This window comes from Staurois parvus, unplaced genomic scaffold (genome assembly GCF_062004578.1).
Source record: "Staurois parvus isolate SC_StPar_1 unplaced genomic scaffold, SC_StPar_1.0 ptg000088l, whole genome shotgun sequence".
Lineage (NCBI taxonomy): Eukaryota > Metazoa > Chordata > Amphibia > Anura > Ranidae > Staurois > Staurois parvus.
In genome coordinates, this window is record NW_028317884.1 from 266,767 (window position 1) to 285,721 (window position 18,955).

At 40.4% G+C, this 18,955-nt stretch overlaps 1 protein-coding gene across 6 annotated transcripts in view; it reads right to left on the bottom strand.

The window, feature by feature from the left end:
• Positions 1-18,955, bottom strand: part of RNF130 (ring finger protein 130) — a 465,054-nt gene that overhangs the window by 161,003 nt on the left and 285,096 nt on the right. For all 6 annotated transcript variants that reach the window (XM_089670239.1, XM_089670240.1, XM_089670241.1 and 3 more), the window contains exon 4: positions 10,974-11,045. In XM_089670239.1, coding sequence (XP_089526365.1) covers positions 10,974-11,045 — 72 coding nt within the window. The remainder of the gene's footprint in view (positions 1-10,973; positions 11,046-18,955) is intronic.

Consider the following 18,955-nt stretch of genomic DNA (forward strand, 5'->3'; position numbering starts at 1 on the left):
AATGGAAGAGGCATTTTTCCCACTGATCCTGATAAATAAATTTTAGCACAGCTTCCATCAGACTTGATGGTTATTTTAAAGGTTCCCCAGGGTTAAACAATTGAGAAAGGCTGCTCTAGTGGATGATCCTGAAACCAGTAAAACATCTGAGTGTATCCAACATACAGTGCTCATTACTGTTAATTTGATTTAACAAAAGGGCTGTCATGCACCAGTGCATAAACCTCGGATCATCTCTGCATCAGGAGACTGCAATCTGTCTATGGGCATCTTAAGGGTTAGTTTTATAGCACAGAAACGCTGTGTTCAAATTTACTATTGGGGGTTCTCAGTGCCATAAAATGCACTTACAAGTTTCTTCTTATATAGTCAAAATGTAAACAAAACAAACAAAGAACCCCAATAAAAACATACTCGCTGGGTAATAAAATTAGCAAAATATCTCAAGGAATAACGTTGCTTAAAAAACATCACCCCATCCTTATGGACCCCTTTAGTTCTGTTTCTGATGGTCTTACACTTACATACCTCCCTAGTGAAATTGTTAAAACCTCATGTTTTCGAAACATCTCTCAAGCTTCTAATAAAACCCAGACCTTCATGCACACTGCCTCCTCTTTATGAGCATTTCAGAATGTAAAACATGTACACATTAAATTCCCCTGGATTTCTTTATCCTTGTTAATGCGAGCTCTACACTGGTATCATCAAGTTCTGGAGAATTGTTTAAGAAGTGTTCGGCACTGCTATGTAGTAGCACATCGGAATTAGTGATGGCTTAATCCAAGCATGGTTTACAGTGCCTGAAATACACGGATCTCTGACTGCTTTCAGCCAAATCAGATGAATATCTTGTGTCTATGGCAGTAGCAGATACCTTCAGGCTTGCCTCCGTCAGTGGGTAGGATCAGTCAGAGAAATGTAAAAACCTTGCCATAGACAAGTGACACCAGTAGCAGTCTGCCAGCACTCCAGCATCCTCTCCCCTGCCTCAGTTAAACATGCATGTTTGAGCAAACTAAACTGTGCAACTTGGAAAAAAGTGAAGAAACTTCTCTTGGTGTGGCATAGTATATTTTTTACCCCACTGACTTTAAAGTGATTGCAAATGATAAAATGTTTTTCTTTTGAAAGTAACAAGCATGTTATACTTAACTGCTCTCTATAATGGTTTTGGACAGAGCAGCCCTGATCCTCCTCTGCTTGGGTCCCCAATCATTGCTCCAGGCCTCTCCCCCCTGGTGAGCGCCCCATAGCAAAGCTCTTGCTTTGGAGGCACTCTTGCTTGCTCGCACCTGAGCTGGCTAAGTGTGTCCTTTAGACACACAGAGCACGGTTTGGCACCACCACCCACTCCCTCCTCGCTGGCTGTGATTGACAGCAGTGGGAGCCAATGGCTCCCACTGCTGTGTCCGAGCCGATGAGGAGAGAGAAAGCCTTTGCTCTCGTGCACATTGCTGGATCAGAATTGGGTTCAGGTAAGTAAAAGGGGGGGGGGAGCTGTTTGCAGAAGGTTTTTATTACTTTCATGCATAGAATTCATTAAAGTGTTACTAAACCCAGGACCCTGCATTCACTATATCTGGTCTCCCACAGTACACACAACATGGAAATGCAATTATTTTAGTAAATATAAACCGATACACACCTTTTCTCATCAGCAGTTAGAGCAGTCTTGTGACTTCTATCAGTGTTCAGCCAAGCACTAGCTAAAGCTTGTAGGAGGAGTTTTCTTTCTGCTCTAGGAGGATGCAGAACCCCTGACCTCTGTCTGACCAGTGCTGATTGGCTCTGTGCTGATCACATGCACGCTCAAGAAAAAAAAACCTCTCTAGCAATACTCACCAAATTGAGCATGTGCAAAATGCCTACATTTCAGTCTATCTTATCAGGAAAAAGATGGTTGCTTCAAAAAGGGGAGGAACAGAGAAGAAGGATCAAAGAGCCGTTTTACACAATGCAGAGGATTAACCCCTTAGGTTCCACAGTGAGTATAACAAGCATGCTTTACTGCATATACAGACTGATTTTACTGTTGTGGGTTTAGTAACACTTTAATGTAAAAAACCTTCAAATAAAACAATATAATGCTGTAGCGCTACATAAAGCAACGTAAACGTAAGATAATATTAAATGATATGATCTATATAAAGCATAAAAAACAGTGAACATATGTGAATCTACACACAAGGTCCTATGTTTGGACCCAATACGTGAGCTAAAAAATGACTGTGTTAAATAGGAAGTCACGTGTATACGTCTTGCAACGTGTCGACAATGTGGTGACGTACATCCAGCAGAACGCCATCTTGATACACCTATTGATTCATGCAGATACACCCATTACATGTGGTGTGAAGGCTTGTAATTTACATCAAAATGTGAGTGTTTCTTTGGCATTTTAGCTATTGACATGGAATAAAAAGCAGTTTTGCACTATGGAGAATCTCTTTTTTGTTTTCATGAGCTACATGAAAGTTGACATTTGTGAGGGTACCTACCTACCAGGGGCGGACTGACCATTCGAGCACTCGGGCACTGCCTGCTGGCCCGGGGTCAGCAGCGGGCCCCATGAGATGCCCCTGGTACCTTTCATTGGCTTTTTCATAGGCTTTTTTGGGTGTGGGTGAGGACACAGGGGCCCCATGATCCCTTATTGCCCGGGGGCCCCATGAGTTGTCATTCCGCCCTTGCTACCTACCTATCCAGAGGAAGGGAGACCTCTGTTGCTGTGTGGGGCCAGTGTGGCTAAAGACCCAGGAGATCGGGTAACAAAGAGTGCATACTCATGAAGGATCCAGGGGGATCCATAAAGCGCATTTGTCCTTTGAGGCTGCCGGTTTGAGGTGAGAGGCCATATCGATATAGTGTGCACACACACACACTGCACTAAGTTGCATGCCCTGGAGCAGTGAAGCACCTTGATTGCTTTTTTGCACATTTATTGGACTTTTATTATTGATTATTTTGCACATATTGATATATTGTATATATTTCTGTTTTATTTATTGTTTGAGCACTTGGTCACTTAGTTGTTGTATATCCCATCCCGCATTTGGGATTCACCATATACACAGATTTCTGTATACATTTTTCAAGCACTTTATGTTTCATTGTGAACACTATTGGTGTATGATATGGGGATTGGGGTCATTATAGGTGGTTATTTAACACTGTCATTTTTTAGCTCACTTATTGGGTCCAAAGATAGAACCTTGTGTGTGGATTCATATATGTTCACTGTTTTTTATGCTTTATATAGATCATATCATTTAATATTATATTAAGTTTACATTGCTTTATGTAGCGCTACACCATTATATAGTTTTATTTGCATATTTCACCTATAGGTATATGATTGAGGTGTTAGCTGCTTTGTGTTCCTTAGGTACATATTAAGCGCAGGGGGAACTTTATATACAAAAAAAACCTTCAGCCCTTAGAACCACTCTAATTCTCTTGAAACACAAAAAACTATGAAAAACGCAAAAGTATGCAGACATACAAGTATGAACCTACAGCAACTAGGTTATTTTTTATTTTTTTTTTTTAGCAACAGCCTCATTTTAAGAGAGTAGTTGTCATTTTGCAGAATCATTGCCTTTAATTCTGCAAGAATGGCCATGTGCACCTATTTTCTAGCAGCTTACCTTGGCCTTTTTCGCAAACTTAATTAAACAGATCAAGCTGACCTGTTGCTGGTGGATGACCTTGGTCTGTCTAGTCTTTTTTGTGATCGAAAGCTGGTAGAAGTTGCTAGCAGATTGTTCGGTGTATGGCCAGTATAATGAATGCAGGGCATTTTAAAACAATTTCATTTTAACAATCTGTTGCCCTGACATCTATTTTTAGATGAATTCTCGTGAAATGTGATCCTGGCTCAGCCTGTTCTTACCACCCTGCTAAGCATTTACTGAATGGTTTGGTCATAGATACCGCTCAGCAGTATACAGTGTCACCTGCTTCAATGTAAAATTCATGTACAAAACCCACAGACATTTCAACAACACCAGCTAAACAATGGGGAATGGCACAGGATTAACCCTCATTTTCCTTTAGTAGCGGAAGAATCCCTGGATTAGGCATTTAGGTTTGTAACGCCAAGGAGAGCAGACGTAATACATAAAATGTATTCACCAACAAAAATATTTAGTGATACGTTTGGGATTATTATGTACTTTAATCACTTTTTTTTTTTCTTTTTAAGAGACATTGCCGCTTTAGGGCCCTTTCACACCAATCAGTGTTTCTTCCTCTTTTGCCTTACCAAAAGTGGAAGAAACATGCATGACCAATAAATCCTATGGAACTCTTCACACCAGTCTGTTGCGGGTCAGTTGTGTTTTTAAAGATCCTGCATGCTGCATTCTTGTTGCAGTAAAAAAAACAGCACCAAAAACACACCTTGCCATTGAAATGAATGAAAAACACATAAAACACAGCAAAAAACACATCAAAAACACACCTGCAGTTGCACCGTTGGTGCGTTTTTTTGAGTCACATGTCCTTTTTTTCACCTATGCAAAACACGCCAGAAAGAAGGCAAAAAAGCATATGCATTTTTAACACATTTTTGTAACAAAGCAGTGTGAAAATAGCATTACCCTAGGTTCACACCTAAGCGTTTTGTGCAGTGTTTTGCATTTTCCAGAAACACAGTACAGTCCATGTAACATGATTTTCTATGTGACAGCATGTTCACCCAGTGCTTTTTTGGAAAGGGTCAGGGACTTTTTTGAACGCAAAAAGTTGTATTTTTGTTTCTTTAGACTTCAAAGGAAAATTGCAGAAAAGCATGTATTGCATTAGTGCTGCGTTTTTGCCACGATTGGCATTTTAAATCTCTACAATATATAAAACATAAAATATACAATAAACTATATTAATATCTTGTTCTGACTCAAGAAAGCGACACAATATCTGAAGAGGAGGATGCTCCAAGTGATATGTTTCACAAGTGACAGTCCACCTTGATGTTGATGGATATATATCTATATCGTGATGTGTATCAGAATAATCCGGTGATGTGCGACAAATGGAAAGATTGCCCACTCACCGGAAGTGCAATCTTAATGGAAAGATTGCCCACTCACCGGAAGTGCAATCTTAATGCGCATGGGTCAAATATGCCAGAAGCGGAGGTTCCCTTTAAGGTACAGGCTGGGACTGAATCCTCTCTTCTATAGATGTGGGTGCTAGAGATGTCCCTCAGCCTTGCCCTCAACTGGATATGCTATGGTAGGATCTGGTCAGACAGGCTCCCCCTTCTCTGGTCCTGGTACAATACCTGGGATCCTGGATGGATTTAATTGCTCGGTGCAGAGCAACAAAAATGGATGCCCATAGTGTAGTAATTAACCATATTTATTGAGCAAAATGATGAAGGTAAAAGTATTCCACATACATCAATTAAATGAATGCAAGTAAAGCAGTAACCAAGCTGCTAGATACACTGACCAGCTGGAGTGGAAAGATGGCCGCCGGACCTCCGTGATCCGGTGGCATGACATCACAACGTGCAGGGGCTCCTCGACGCATTTCGTATGCAAATACGTCCTCATAAGGGGTGATGCCATAGCCGCCGGACATCTGTGTGTGCCCTTATATAGGGAACTAATGCATGTGTTTGCCCGCCCGCGCCATCTTGCCGAAGACCATGCAAGTGCGCATGCGCGAAAGCGTAGGCGCCATTTTGTCGATGTCCCAGCTAGTGCCCATGCGCGCAAGCGCCATTTTCTAGTGGGCCAGATCTAGTATGATTAGTACTGTAGTAGATAATATTTGTGTGCCTGCGTGGGAGTGCGGACGCCATATTCCCTTGGGTCAGTGATATAGATCACCGCGTCCATGGATCGCGCTAAAGCGCATGCGCGAAGTTATAAGCGCCATTTTCCAGTGGCTCGTTCCCAAACAGGAATGTTTATACAGCGTGTAGGGGGTAAAGAAATCACCCTCGTATTGTAAGTGTTAATGAAAAGTACATGTTAGAATGGCCCAGTCAAAGTCCATACCTAAATCCAACTGAGAATCTGTGGCAAGACTTGAAAATTGCTGTTCACGGACACTCTCCATCCAATCTGAAAAAGCTTGAGCTTTTTTGCAAATAAGAATGGGCAAAAATGTCACTCTCTAGATGTGCAAAGCTGGCAGAGACATCCCCAAAAAGACTTGCAGTTGGAATTGCAGTGAAAGGTGGTTCTACAAAGTATTGACTCAGGGGAGCTGAATACAAATGTATGCCACACTTTTTAGATATTTATTTGTAAAAAAATTTGTGCCACTTTGTGTTGGTCTATCACATAAAATCCAAATAAAATACATTTATGTTTTTGGTTGTAACATGACAAAGTGTGGAAAATTTCAAGGGGCATTAATACTTTTTCAAGGCACTGTAGGAGCTATACACATTAAAGGTTGAAAGTGTATGTTACCCCAACATTTCATATTCCTGATATGTGCATGTTGTACCATGTATATTAAAAAGTATCCTGTTCTCTTTGTATTTCTTCTCTTGTGTGAAATACTTGGTGATTCTGCCAGTCCTGCTGTCCTATTTAAAACTGACCATGCTAGGATTAAAAAAACCATCCATACCAGCGATGGTCAGTATTCTGACCATCTGAATGGCCAGTATTCTGACCATGAATGGTCAGTATTCTGGCTGTGCTGGGAGCACAGCCTGTCTGTCCTCCAATAGCCAAGACTTGTGCTGACATGACCCCCTTCACTGAAAAGATCAATGTATTGCTCTTTCTCTGCCTCCTGGTGATGCAATTCCCCTGCAGTCTCCACCCACAGCTCTACAAGCCCCTTATGCAGCTGAGAACAGAGATTACGTGATCACTTATAAAAAAAGAAAAAAAAAGTATTTAGACCCATTCAGAATAAAGTAACAGGATCGCCTTATAGCCCTTAAAAAGCCTTTTGTAAGCTTCAAAGATCATCTGGTCAAATTTTTGAACAACTATCCCCTAGCCCCCATTGGACTAATTCCGGGCCTGCTGAGTGGCCAGGGTGCATTGTGAATGGAATTGAAGAGAGTCACATGCTCTGCCATACCCAGGAGTGGTATTTAATGAAGAATTCCAGTATGAGATCTCTCTAGAAGCTAGAAATCACTGTAGCAGACACCAATTCACTAATCTCCACCATCTTCCAGGTCCGTGCTGAGTGACTGACCTGCTACACTGTGAACACAGGAGGTTGTTCGCCCAGCATAGGCACCATTCAAAGAGTGCTTTGCATATCATTAGTAAATGCAAAGTGTTCGCTGATTGGATGAGGTGGAGAATGTGACATCAACGCCCTGCCTCTCCACTTTTTTCAATTAGAGAACACTTTGCATTCATTGAAAGAATGCAAAGATTTCTCTGAATAGCGTCTATGGTGAGCAGCCAAATTCCTGTGTTCAGTATGCAGCATGGCAGCAGCTCAGCATGGGAGCCAGAAGCAAGTGGAGATCACTGAAGTAGGTCTACCACAGTGACGTTCAGCTTCTAGATGGATCCCACATGTATGGTATATGCATACAGGCATACCTCGGTTTACGCATTTATTGTGTTCTCCGGGACGTTGCATACTGCGAAAAATTCGTAAACTGAAATGCGGTTTCCCAAAGGAATGCATTGAAAACCAACTAATCCGTTCCGGAGGTTAGAAAAAAGTTACAAAAAAGTATTTTATCTGTTCAAAACTCTTTATAAAGTGCACTTTAAAGGCATAAATACTGTACAGGGACATCATTAAAAATTTCCAGAATGGCTCCAAAACTCGATGCAAAAACCGCTCCAACACCTCCACACTCAACGCCACGTGCTACCCACAGACTCCAGCATGCACGGGGGCGGTGCTATAAACCTCCCAGGTGCAATGCATCCTGGGGAAACCGGCTTCGTATTGCGAAGAAAATTCGTAAATGTATTGAAAACCAATTCATCCGTTCTGGAGGTCAGAAAAACGTTTTAAAAAAGCCTTTTGTTCAAAACTCTTTATAAAGTGCACTTTAAAGGCACGGGGCCGGCGCTATAAACTTCCCAGGTAAAATGCATCCTGGGGAAACTTGCTTTGTATTGGAAAACAAAATTCGGAAACCGAGGCATTAGTTTCAATGGATTTTCATTCGTAAACCGAAAATTACATTAACCGAGGCGTACGTAAACCAAGGTACGACTGTAGTTACATTGGTCCAAGCTGGAATTCTTTTTCAACTTCAAAGAAATTGGCAAACAGGGTAGCAAGGGAGCAAATGAAAGTCAAGAATAAACAGAAGCAATGCAAAGTGGGCTCGCTAATAAGTAAACATGTTACTTTGCACTACATGGGGAGCACAGATCATCTTTAATTTTTGTAAGCCTCTTCAGAAAAGTCAAAACAATGACCCACCACTGATTTAGAAATAGGTAGAAATAGCCAGACCGCTGCACACCTCGCCCGTCCCAAGTTGTTAGCAGCTAAAAACCACCTCAGCTCGATTCATCGAAACAACTATTCGACATAATTGATAACCGATTGTGAAAATAGTTGTGAACTACTTTCATAATTATTTGGTCAGCCTATTAGTTGGCCTGCATACAGAATGTATTATTTGTTTACATATCAGAAAATACAGTGCAACACACATACAGCTTAGTACACCGTCCCATACATGTCAGTTAATGCCTGAGAACTTGTGAATGTGGACGTTTGAGTAGCAATGCCTCATGGGACATGTAGTCCTGGGCAGGAAAAGGAAATGATAAAAAATGATTCTAAAGGCAGAAGTTTTTTTTATTTTGCTATGGGGGAACTCTATACTATACATTGAGGCTTGCTATAGGGGCACTCTGAAGGCAGGAGGAGCCAGAAACGCCGGTGGGAGACCCCAGAAGAGGAGGATCGGGGTTGCTCTGTGAAAAACCATTACATAGAGCAGGTATGTATGACAAGTTTGTTGTTTAAAAAAACAAAAATCCCAATGTTTACATTCACTTTAAGGGCTCTCTGCAGGGAAGATCAGCATCTGAATGCAGGGAAGCTGGAGGCTGATAGATTGGAGGTAATATAAGGCATTACAATTAACTAAAGTAACAGTTTACAGTATTGTGCATTATATTTGGTCCATCTATCCATGCAAAAAAGTCTCAGGCTCTGCAAATCTAGGCACTTTGTATTGCTGGCAGAATCATCGCGATTCTGCTCGGGATCCCAAAACGTTCTGTAAAACTGACAAATTGCAGCCATTTTCGATGGCACCTAAATGCGGGTGCTATTCTGCCATGATTGTTGCACGAAAAATTGTGACACACCGCTTCGCAAGAAGCTTGTCACCCAAAAAGGAACAGGAGCTTTTCATGATTGCAGCATGATTTATAGTGCAATAATCATGGTAGAATCGCACCATGTTTTAGGTGCCATTGGAAATGAATGGTACCTGAACAAGTGTGGTGCGATTTGTGTGCGTGTAAAATTTGTATTTTTTTTACTTTCACTTCTTAACAGTATAGATGAATTTTTTATAGAAGTAATTATTTGCTGTTTTTGTACTATAAAGGGCTCATTTTGTTTTTTTTAACCCCATCATGACTAAACGTCTTATGATGGCAATCCATATTTGCACAAATATGACAATGTCCTATGCTGGTCATATTTGCACAATATTTATATGAAAATTCTTTGTACATTCGATTAATGGATTAAGGTCATTCGAACATTTTACTTGCCATTACCATTCAATTTTAAAATGAATTTAAATTCTTAATGAAAACCACATACACTGTCCAAAAGTTTGTTTGATCGAGAAAAGTTTTCTGTTCTGCTTCTTCGAATTTTCCTGACTATGTGATCAAAAACGAAAGTGGATAATTAGAAAATCAAAGGAATATTCTTCAAATTAAAAATTTTGAACAAAAAATGTGTTCGTGTATGGCCAGCTTAAGAGACAACAGGCGCAGGTAGCTTGTATCAAGCCACCTGCTTATGACATGGGAGTCTGTCATTCATAATATTATATTACAATCCAGTATGAAAATCTGCAAAACAGTGTTTTAGGTTTTTTTTAATTAGTTTTTTTTTCTTTGAATACAAATTTTGATCTCGGAGTTTGATGATATGTGCCAGTTTTGACCTCTAATAGTATATACATCTTGTATGTCTGTTATCCTTAGATAGTTTTTTCCCCAACCATATAGCTGGTTATTTTTTATTTACCACTGCATATAGATTTTCAAGAATAAATTGTCTTTTACACTTTACATAACTAAATTATACACCAAACTTTTTTGATGTTTTTATCCCATTAATCGATCAAAATAATAATCAGCCACCTAATCGATTATGAAAATAATCATTAGTTGCAGCCCTAGATTCATCCAAGCCATGGCTCCAACATATTTTGTCCTGCACCCGGGGCTTAATCATGGAGGTACTGCTTGGATGAATTGAGCTGAGGCTGCTTTTACCTGCTAACCACTTGGGCCGGGAGAAATGTACAACGGCCGGGCTTTCTCTTCTTATTTCTACAGCATGCTTTGGGTCTGGACGAACCTTTCCCCAGCCTGCACCCTGACTAGTCAGTGGCATCCAATTCATCAGACCGTGTTAGCCTGAGCAAGAGGCCACTAAGCATTTATTGTGGGTCACCATCACTGATTTAGATTGAACGCTGCCAGGATATTAAGAACTTCCTCCCTTGCTACTCGTTTGTCAGAATTTGGTTAGTGAAAATTTGGTAATCAGGAAACCTCCGATGCTAAGAGACACAACAACAGCATCAAGAATGCATTAAGCCAAGCAATCTGATTGGATGCTATTGTGAACACCTTTGAGTAAGGAGGACTCCATGTTGTCATCCTGGTCATACAAACAGTTGTACAGAGAACAGTAATCACTTGCTTTCAAAACAATGTATTCCAAATCTGCATGTTCCAGTGATTACTCTCACAATCTGTTCAAGAGAACTGGATAAGACATTCTGATCACATGCATGTGACTCTCACCTTATCTCCTTTCCTGACTGTCCTCGTTGTAAGTTTGCCGATGGCCTTCTTCGCTGCATCCCCAAGTCGTCGCTGCGAAAAACACATTGAGAAAATAATTGAGCTCGACAGAAGAAGGATATGTTCAAAGAAATGTCACAATAATATTACCTTTTCAAGAGTGCTTTTTATTTTCTCCTAAAAACATAAAATCACATATTTAAACTTAAGCCAGGCACACAAATCTCAAAACCACAGTCTTCTAAAGTGTATCTAAACTCAAAAACATGAATGTATTATATTGCAGCCTAACAGTCCTTTAGAAGGGGTAGCTGTATTAGATTTTGTGTTTCAAGTAGAACATTTTCAGCAAGTACAGAAAATAGCAGTTCTTGCCAGAAATGTGAACTTAAAAGAAAGCACAATGAACTCTTTATTGTGCAAAGTCCCAACAATACACCATGTAAAGTAGATGAACAAATGTATACATGTTTGAACTCCAGCCCGCGTGACAGCAATGGTTTCCTCAAAGAAAAAAAAACAAAAAAAAACGTAGGTAATAGTCTGAACTCACTTGAGCAAGTCCTCCAGGAGGCTGTCATTGTGCCAACTATAAGTAAAAGAGGCATTCCCCGCCCCGCAGCCACATGCATACAAGGCCATTGTATACTTGCGACTGTGGTGCAGGGAATGCTCTGGTCACAGATGACTGGCCAAGTACAGGTGACAGCTGGACTAGAATTCAAAACACACCTGAGCACATCACTAATTACCAGTGAAAATAAGGGGGGAAAAGCCTAAAAAAAAGAAAATGAATACAGCCACTCTATCTACACTGAAAAATATAAAATTATAGTCCTAAAAATGTGCCCTAATGAACTGACCACCTTGCTTTGCATATCGTTTATAACTATCTATATATATGTTAATTAAAAAAAAAAAAAGATGCTGCAATAATGATTGATAGGTGGAGAACATGTGATATTGCCTGGCCTAGGCTGGGAATGGATGAAAAGCACTTGTTAATGGTGACAAGGCAAAAATACTTTGTCTCAAAATGGTAATGTGATTTGGTAATTCTGATATGTGCCCTACTTACACATGTCTACAAACTGTTTATACTCATTCATATTCCTGAGAAACCACATTTGTCCTCAGCAATCCCCACACCTTCAGAGAATCGTTTGAGATGAACCAAAACATGGAAGGCATCATAAGCAGCAGCTTTGCCCGGCACAAAAAGAAATAAAAATATAATTTAGGTATCAACACACAGTACAACAAGGGGGGCTAGAGTACTTGATGTCCAACCCAAGTACAACAAGGGAGCCTAAAACAACTGGTGTTCAACCCAGGTACAACAAGGGGGACTATAATATTGTGTCTAACCAAGGTACAACAAGTGGACCCATATTATTTGGTGCACAACCCAGCTACAACAAGGGGCCTATAAAAATGTCCAACCCACATAAAACAAGGAAGTCTATAACAATTGGTGTTCAACCCAAGGGGGCCTATAATTTTTAGTGTCCAACATAAGTACAACAAGAGAGCCTATATTAATTGGTGCCCAAACCAGGTACAGCAAGAGAGCCCAAATACTTTGTATCCAACCCAGGTACAACAAGGGAGCCTGTAATAATTGGTATACAACCCAAGTACAACAAGCGGGCCTATAGTACTTTGTGTCAAACCCAGGTACAACAAAGGAACCTCTAATATTTGGTGTCCAACCCAGGTACAAGGAGACTAGAATACTTTGCGACCAATCAAGGTATAAAAAAGGGACCAAGAATACCTGATGTCCAACCCAGGCACAACAAGGGGGCCTATAATACTTGGTGTCACACAGAGGTACAACAAAATAATCTATAACACTTGGTGTCCAGCCCAAGTACCAAAAGGGGACTTATAATACTTGGTTTCCAACCCAGGTACATCAAAGGAGTCTATAACAATTGGTGACCAACCCAGGTACAACAAGGGAGCCTAAAATATTGGGTGCAGAATTCAAGTGCCAGGATTAGCCAAACCCTCCTACAAAAATATATAGGATTAGATATTCTTGTGCACAGAAAAAAAAAATAAGATTTTGTTTTAAACCAGGGAGGGCATACGCATGCTGCAACCAAAGATAACCACACACATTCTAAGCTAACCATATTCATAAACAATTGGACACATTTCCAGGCATTTTTTAATTTACTTTTACTTCATTAAAAGGGAGTAACTGCATAGCTTGTAATATTGTGGATTGTTTTCGATAGGTGTAGACACTGTTTATGAAACTTGTTTTAGATGTTTAGATAAATCTTTTTTAAAGGGTAAAAAGAAGTGTTAATCAAATATAGATTCAAAAACAAAAAGTTGGGTAAACTGGAAAAAAAGGATGTGTATGTGCCTAGCTTAAATATTCAGCATTTTCCAGAATATAAAATAAATGAAAAATCCAGCAAGGAGAGTTCACAATGATCATAAATGTGCAGACATCAAAGGTAGAGATATCACTGAGAGTCTCTTAGGTGTATAGAAGAGGCTCCCAGGTGGTTTAACTCTGCAGCATCTACCAAAAATTTAAATTTAGCTTTTGGTGAACCGAGCTTTGCAGAAAATAAAAGGGACTCATTCAGTGCTATGCATAGTCAGAACAGTAGTACATAGTCACCATACAAACCAAAGGCATTAAACAGTATTTCATAATTACTGAACAAACCAATTGTATTGCTTCTTATTCCATGTTGCAGGCCCACATAAGCATTTATTTTTCAGATTTAAAAACATTTTCAGGAGAAAACTTCTAGCTTTAACTTTCCCAAACAATCATTGCTCTTGCACTTTTTATAACATGTTACACCCATATTCAGAGTGTAATATGTTATGAATAGACCCGCCCCATGCTCCTCCACTTTGACAGCTAGCAGGGGATCTTCTCCTCCAGCTACTTGTCAAAATTTAAAAAAAAACAACACGGCCGTGCAGGGGGTTGCCCATCCTGTTGCGTCACTCACCCACAGTCCTCTGTGAATGAGAAACTTTCGGCTTTTAGTTCCTTCATTTTTCCTGTCAGTATATCTGCTTACCCTTACATCCCGTACAGACAAGCAGATATACTGAAAGTTCTGCAAGAGACCTGCATGGCATCAGCGATCTGCTGATTGCTGGTACAATGGTTTACAGGCCCCAACAACAAAAAATAATAAACAGCAATGTTTAACCTGCAAAAAAATGTGCATTTGTTATTTTTTAGCAAAGGGTGAAGTTATCCTTTAAGACACAGAGATAGTATTGTTCTAAACTAGGCCAATCAACTCTAATGCCCTCATGGGCAACCAGCCCTAACATTTCATGCCTTGTTTTCCTTTCTACCTGTTAATGTCCACTAAAACTTCCATCTGACAAGAGATTATAGAGAGGCTGTTTAGATCATCCTGACATTCAAACACCAGGGGATCTCAGAACAAAGTTATTCTTTGTTATTACTTTGAAAAATGGTCTTCAATAAAGAAAAAGTCACAAAGGTTTAAAGAAGGCAAAAAGATCAATCTGTAGCCTGGCTTAAAGATCAGTTTGTAGATGAAGCCGTGTGTACCACAGAAAAAAGCCAAACACTAGTGTGTCCTATCAAAGGTAATGAAGGTCACCCCTAGTCGGTGAGCAAGGCTTCTTCTATTTTCAGGGAAATTGCCCCTGCCTGAGTTTATCTACCAGATTCAAACAGGATCTACAACAGTATATGGCAAACTTCAAGCCTAGATTCACACTGTTGCGGTAAGTTAACAAGCTGAAAAATGCACCAAAAAAGGATGACTGCCCTATTTTTTTGTAACGTACGTCATCACAACCCACAGCAATGTCTTACTCTGCGCCATAGTAAACTGGTTAGGTGCTTTGAAGTGCCATTAATAATGAATGGCTCTGCAGTGCACCAACACACATTACATGTATTACTACAGATCAACTGTATCACCCCAGCCTCAGGAGAAGGATATAGTTGATAGATAAATAAATGATTAGACAATTTGATTGACAGACAAGAAACATAGACAGACGGATGTGTAAATGTGAACAGCTAGTGTTGGTGAGTGGGTGGTTATCCTTGATCAGATTGTTCTACGGCACCTGCAAGGGGGGTGAAGGCAGAGAGCTGGAGTTGGGCTTTTAATGTTTTTAGAAACCAATTTTCAGTCTATGCAGTCTGTGTGTGTATGTATATAAACACACATATAATATCAATAAAATATTGAGGTTCAGTTCAGTGAGTAAAATAATTATTTGATCCCCTACCAACCAACAAACATTCTGGCTCCCACAGACTGGCTATGTGCTCATGTGGTACACAGATTAGTCCTGTCAAAAGAATATGCTCCTAACGACAACTCGTTATGTGTATAAAAGCCACCTGTCCACAATATCTCTTTCTTCCATTCAAACCTCACCACCATGAGAAAGACCAAAGAGCTGTCAAACGACATCAAGGACAAGATTGTAGACCTGCACAAGGTTGGAATAGGCTACAAGACCATCAGCAAGAAGCTTGGTGAGAAGGAGACAACTGTTTGAATGATTATTTGCAAACAGAAGATATAGAAAATAACCAATCACCCTCGGTATGGAGCTCCATGCAAGATTTTGCCCCATGGGGTAAGGCTAATCATGAGAAAAGTGAGGGATCAGTCCAGAACTACATGGGAGAAGCTTGTGAACAATCTCAAGGCAATTGGGACCACAGTCACCAAGAAAACCATTGGTAACACAATATGCTGCCATGGACTGAAATCCTGCAGTGCCTGCAAGGTCCCTGCTTAAGAAGGCACATGTACAGGCCCATCTGTTTGCCAATGAACATCTAAATGATTCAGAGAAGGATTGGGTGAAAGTGCTGTGGTCAGTGGTCAGATGTGACCAAAATTGAGCTCTTTGGCATTAACGCGACTCACCGTGTTTGGAGGAAGAAAACTGCTGACTATGACCCTAAGAGCACCATCTCTACAGTCAAGCACGGAGATGGAAACATTATGCTTTGGAGCTGTTTCTCTGCTAAAAGGTACAGCCCAACATGCCCACATTGAGGGGACAATGGACAGGGCCATGTATTGTAAAATCTTGGATGAGAACCTTCTTCCCTCAGCCAGAACACTGAAGACAGGTCATGGATGGGTCTTACAACATGACAATCACCCAAAATATACAGCCAAGGCAACAAAGGAGTGGAAGCACATTAAGGCCATGGAGTGGCCTAGGCAGTCATATATATATATATATATATATATATATATATATATATACACACACACACACACATACATATACACACATACATATACACACACATACATACATACTCAGGGGTTAGACAAAAAAAATGGAAACACTACATGATTTGCAGGTGTTAAAGTTACATCATATTTTGTGTTGAAAGTAGAAGTGATTTAACAGTATTTTGCTTCCGCTATGTGATGAGACACCTAGCTAACAGATGGGAAGCCTCACTGCTAGTAATAAGGAGTCGTGTCAGAGCTTACTGACCTTTAAAGAGGGCAAATTGTTGGTGCCTGCTTAGCTGGTGCCTCTGTGGCTGAAGTTGCCAATTTATTTGCCGTGTCGTGAGTGTGACGAACACGGTGCCCGACCCCTGCCTCGTTCAATTCGAGACAGAGGACTGGCCAACCTCACACTGCACCCTGCACAAAGATCTTCCAGCTTGCAGGACCACAATCTAGTTGTCAGTAGCCTGAGAGCGATTGTCACTGGGTTAAGTTAATTAAGCAATTAGCCCTTTAAACTGCCAGTATCCCCTTTTTACCGAGGAGAAAACTCACAATCTTAGCAATAACAACTATGATTTTAGAGTAAACATCTATAAAACTCGCTGTCACCACAGACAGGCATGTTCAGAGATTTATACTACAGTAGCACTCTTCAAGAGACAGGGATTCTTTGAGTTTGCATTAAACGCTTTATAGACAATTTCAACACTTTTCAAAATAGGGTTTAGTGATGAAAAAAGGTCAAAATGGTGCAAATAAAAGATTTACAGAAAAAGGGTGTTACACAGAGTCAATAATGCAACAGAGACCTGTCATCCACCTGCTGAGTGGAGATCAGCAGAGAGATCTCCCGCTGAGCAGGTGGATCACGTTGACGAATCCGCCCCGTCTAAAAGGGGCTTTAGTTCTCTGGATTGCTCAAGCTTGTGAGAGAGACAGTTTTATTAGGGTTTCCCACACTGGGGTGTTGATTCAGCTAATAGGCATGAGAGGCCTGTATTTGCCCTGGTCTGATAAGAAGGTTCTGGCATCAGTTAACAGTATGTCTATTGTATAAACTGAAGGAACGTGGTGGGTGGGGTGGGAGGAGAAGGTCACTGCGCTATGCCTTCTCATGACAAAATGGCATAGGTGACTTGTGGTGTGAACAAAATGGCTGATATACACACGGCTATCCATGTGTCCAGAATGCACAACCTTTACAGCAAGGTATAGTATCAAAAATGATGACGGCATTTACAGTTTCCAGGAAAACACCGTCTGATAGGCATAAGTGCAGTTGTCATGGTCAACTGACTGTGAAAGACAAAAAAGGACATAGGGCAGGATTGTGACCCATGAAGACTGAGATTGAGCTCTGCAGTCACTTTCGCAGCAGTTGTTTTTTTCATTCCAGGTCACAATCCTGCCCAATGTCATTTTGTTTCTTTCAGTCAGTTGACCATGTCGAACCATGCTTATGATTATCGTACCTTTTCCTCAAAACTGTATATTCCATATATTCTTTGATAAATAAATTGGTAACTTTAGTCACAGAGGTACCAGCTAAGCCAGCACCAAAAATGTGCCCTCTTTGAAGCTTAGTAAGCTCTGACATGACTCCGTATTACTAGCAGCGCATGCAGTGAATGACAAAAGTGAGGCTTCCAACCCGTTAGCTAGGTGTCTCATCACACAGCGGAAGCAAAATAATGTTTTGTCCACTTTCAACGCGAAACAGGTTGTCACTTTAATACGTGGAAATTGTGTAGTGTTTCAAATTTTTTCGTCTAACCACTGTATAATCACACACAGCGTGTGTGTGTGTGTGTGTTTACATGGTTTCAGTAATATTTGCACATTACATAAGCAAGCTCTGCTTTCTAAGTTGTGCTCCACAATTATGTAAATTTCACTTCACCGTTTCTTTCCGCCTTTCTTAGTGCCTATGTTCAACTCTGATCTGCATTTTAAAAAAAAGTATATTCTAATTTTTACAAAAACAATGAACATAAAATTTAAAAGGGAAATATGTATACAGTACTCTGCAAACATTTTAGGCAGGGGTGAAGAAAAGCTGTAAAGTAAGAGTGCATTCAAAAATATATACATTTTAATTGTTTATTTTGATCGAATTTACAAATTGCGAATAGAATTTTTTTTTAAATAAAATCAATATTTAGCCAGGGTTCACATATATGTGGTGCGGTATATCACATGTGATTTGCACAGGAATCACACCACATTCCTGTGCAAATCACATGCGATTTGTGTGCGGTGCGATTGGAGCCATACATTTTGTATGGTTCTAATCGCACACCGCACCCGCATCAAAGAGGTGCAGGACCCTTTTTTTGGTCTGTGCTAGAATCGGATTGCATGGATATTCACACCTATCTGATCTGATTCTTCACATCGCAACGCGTTTTGCGGACCGCTTTCAGAGTGTTAACTTAACATACACACCCACAGTGGTTCAAATGTATGGGGTGCGACTCTGATGCGGTGTGGAATTCTCACAGGAAACGCTGCGAATTCCGCACCGCATCAGTGTGAGCCCAGGCTTAGTGTGACTACCCCTTGGCTTCAAACCAGTATCTATTTGTAAATTTGCACACTTGCAGAAATTCAGGAATTTTGCAGGCTTAGAGTCAAGTGCATGACTAGTGCACCAGAGATCGGTTCATCCAGATCCCCTTACCTATAACTCTTATTTAAATAAAAACATGACACCGATTTGGAGTAAATGGCCAACGT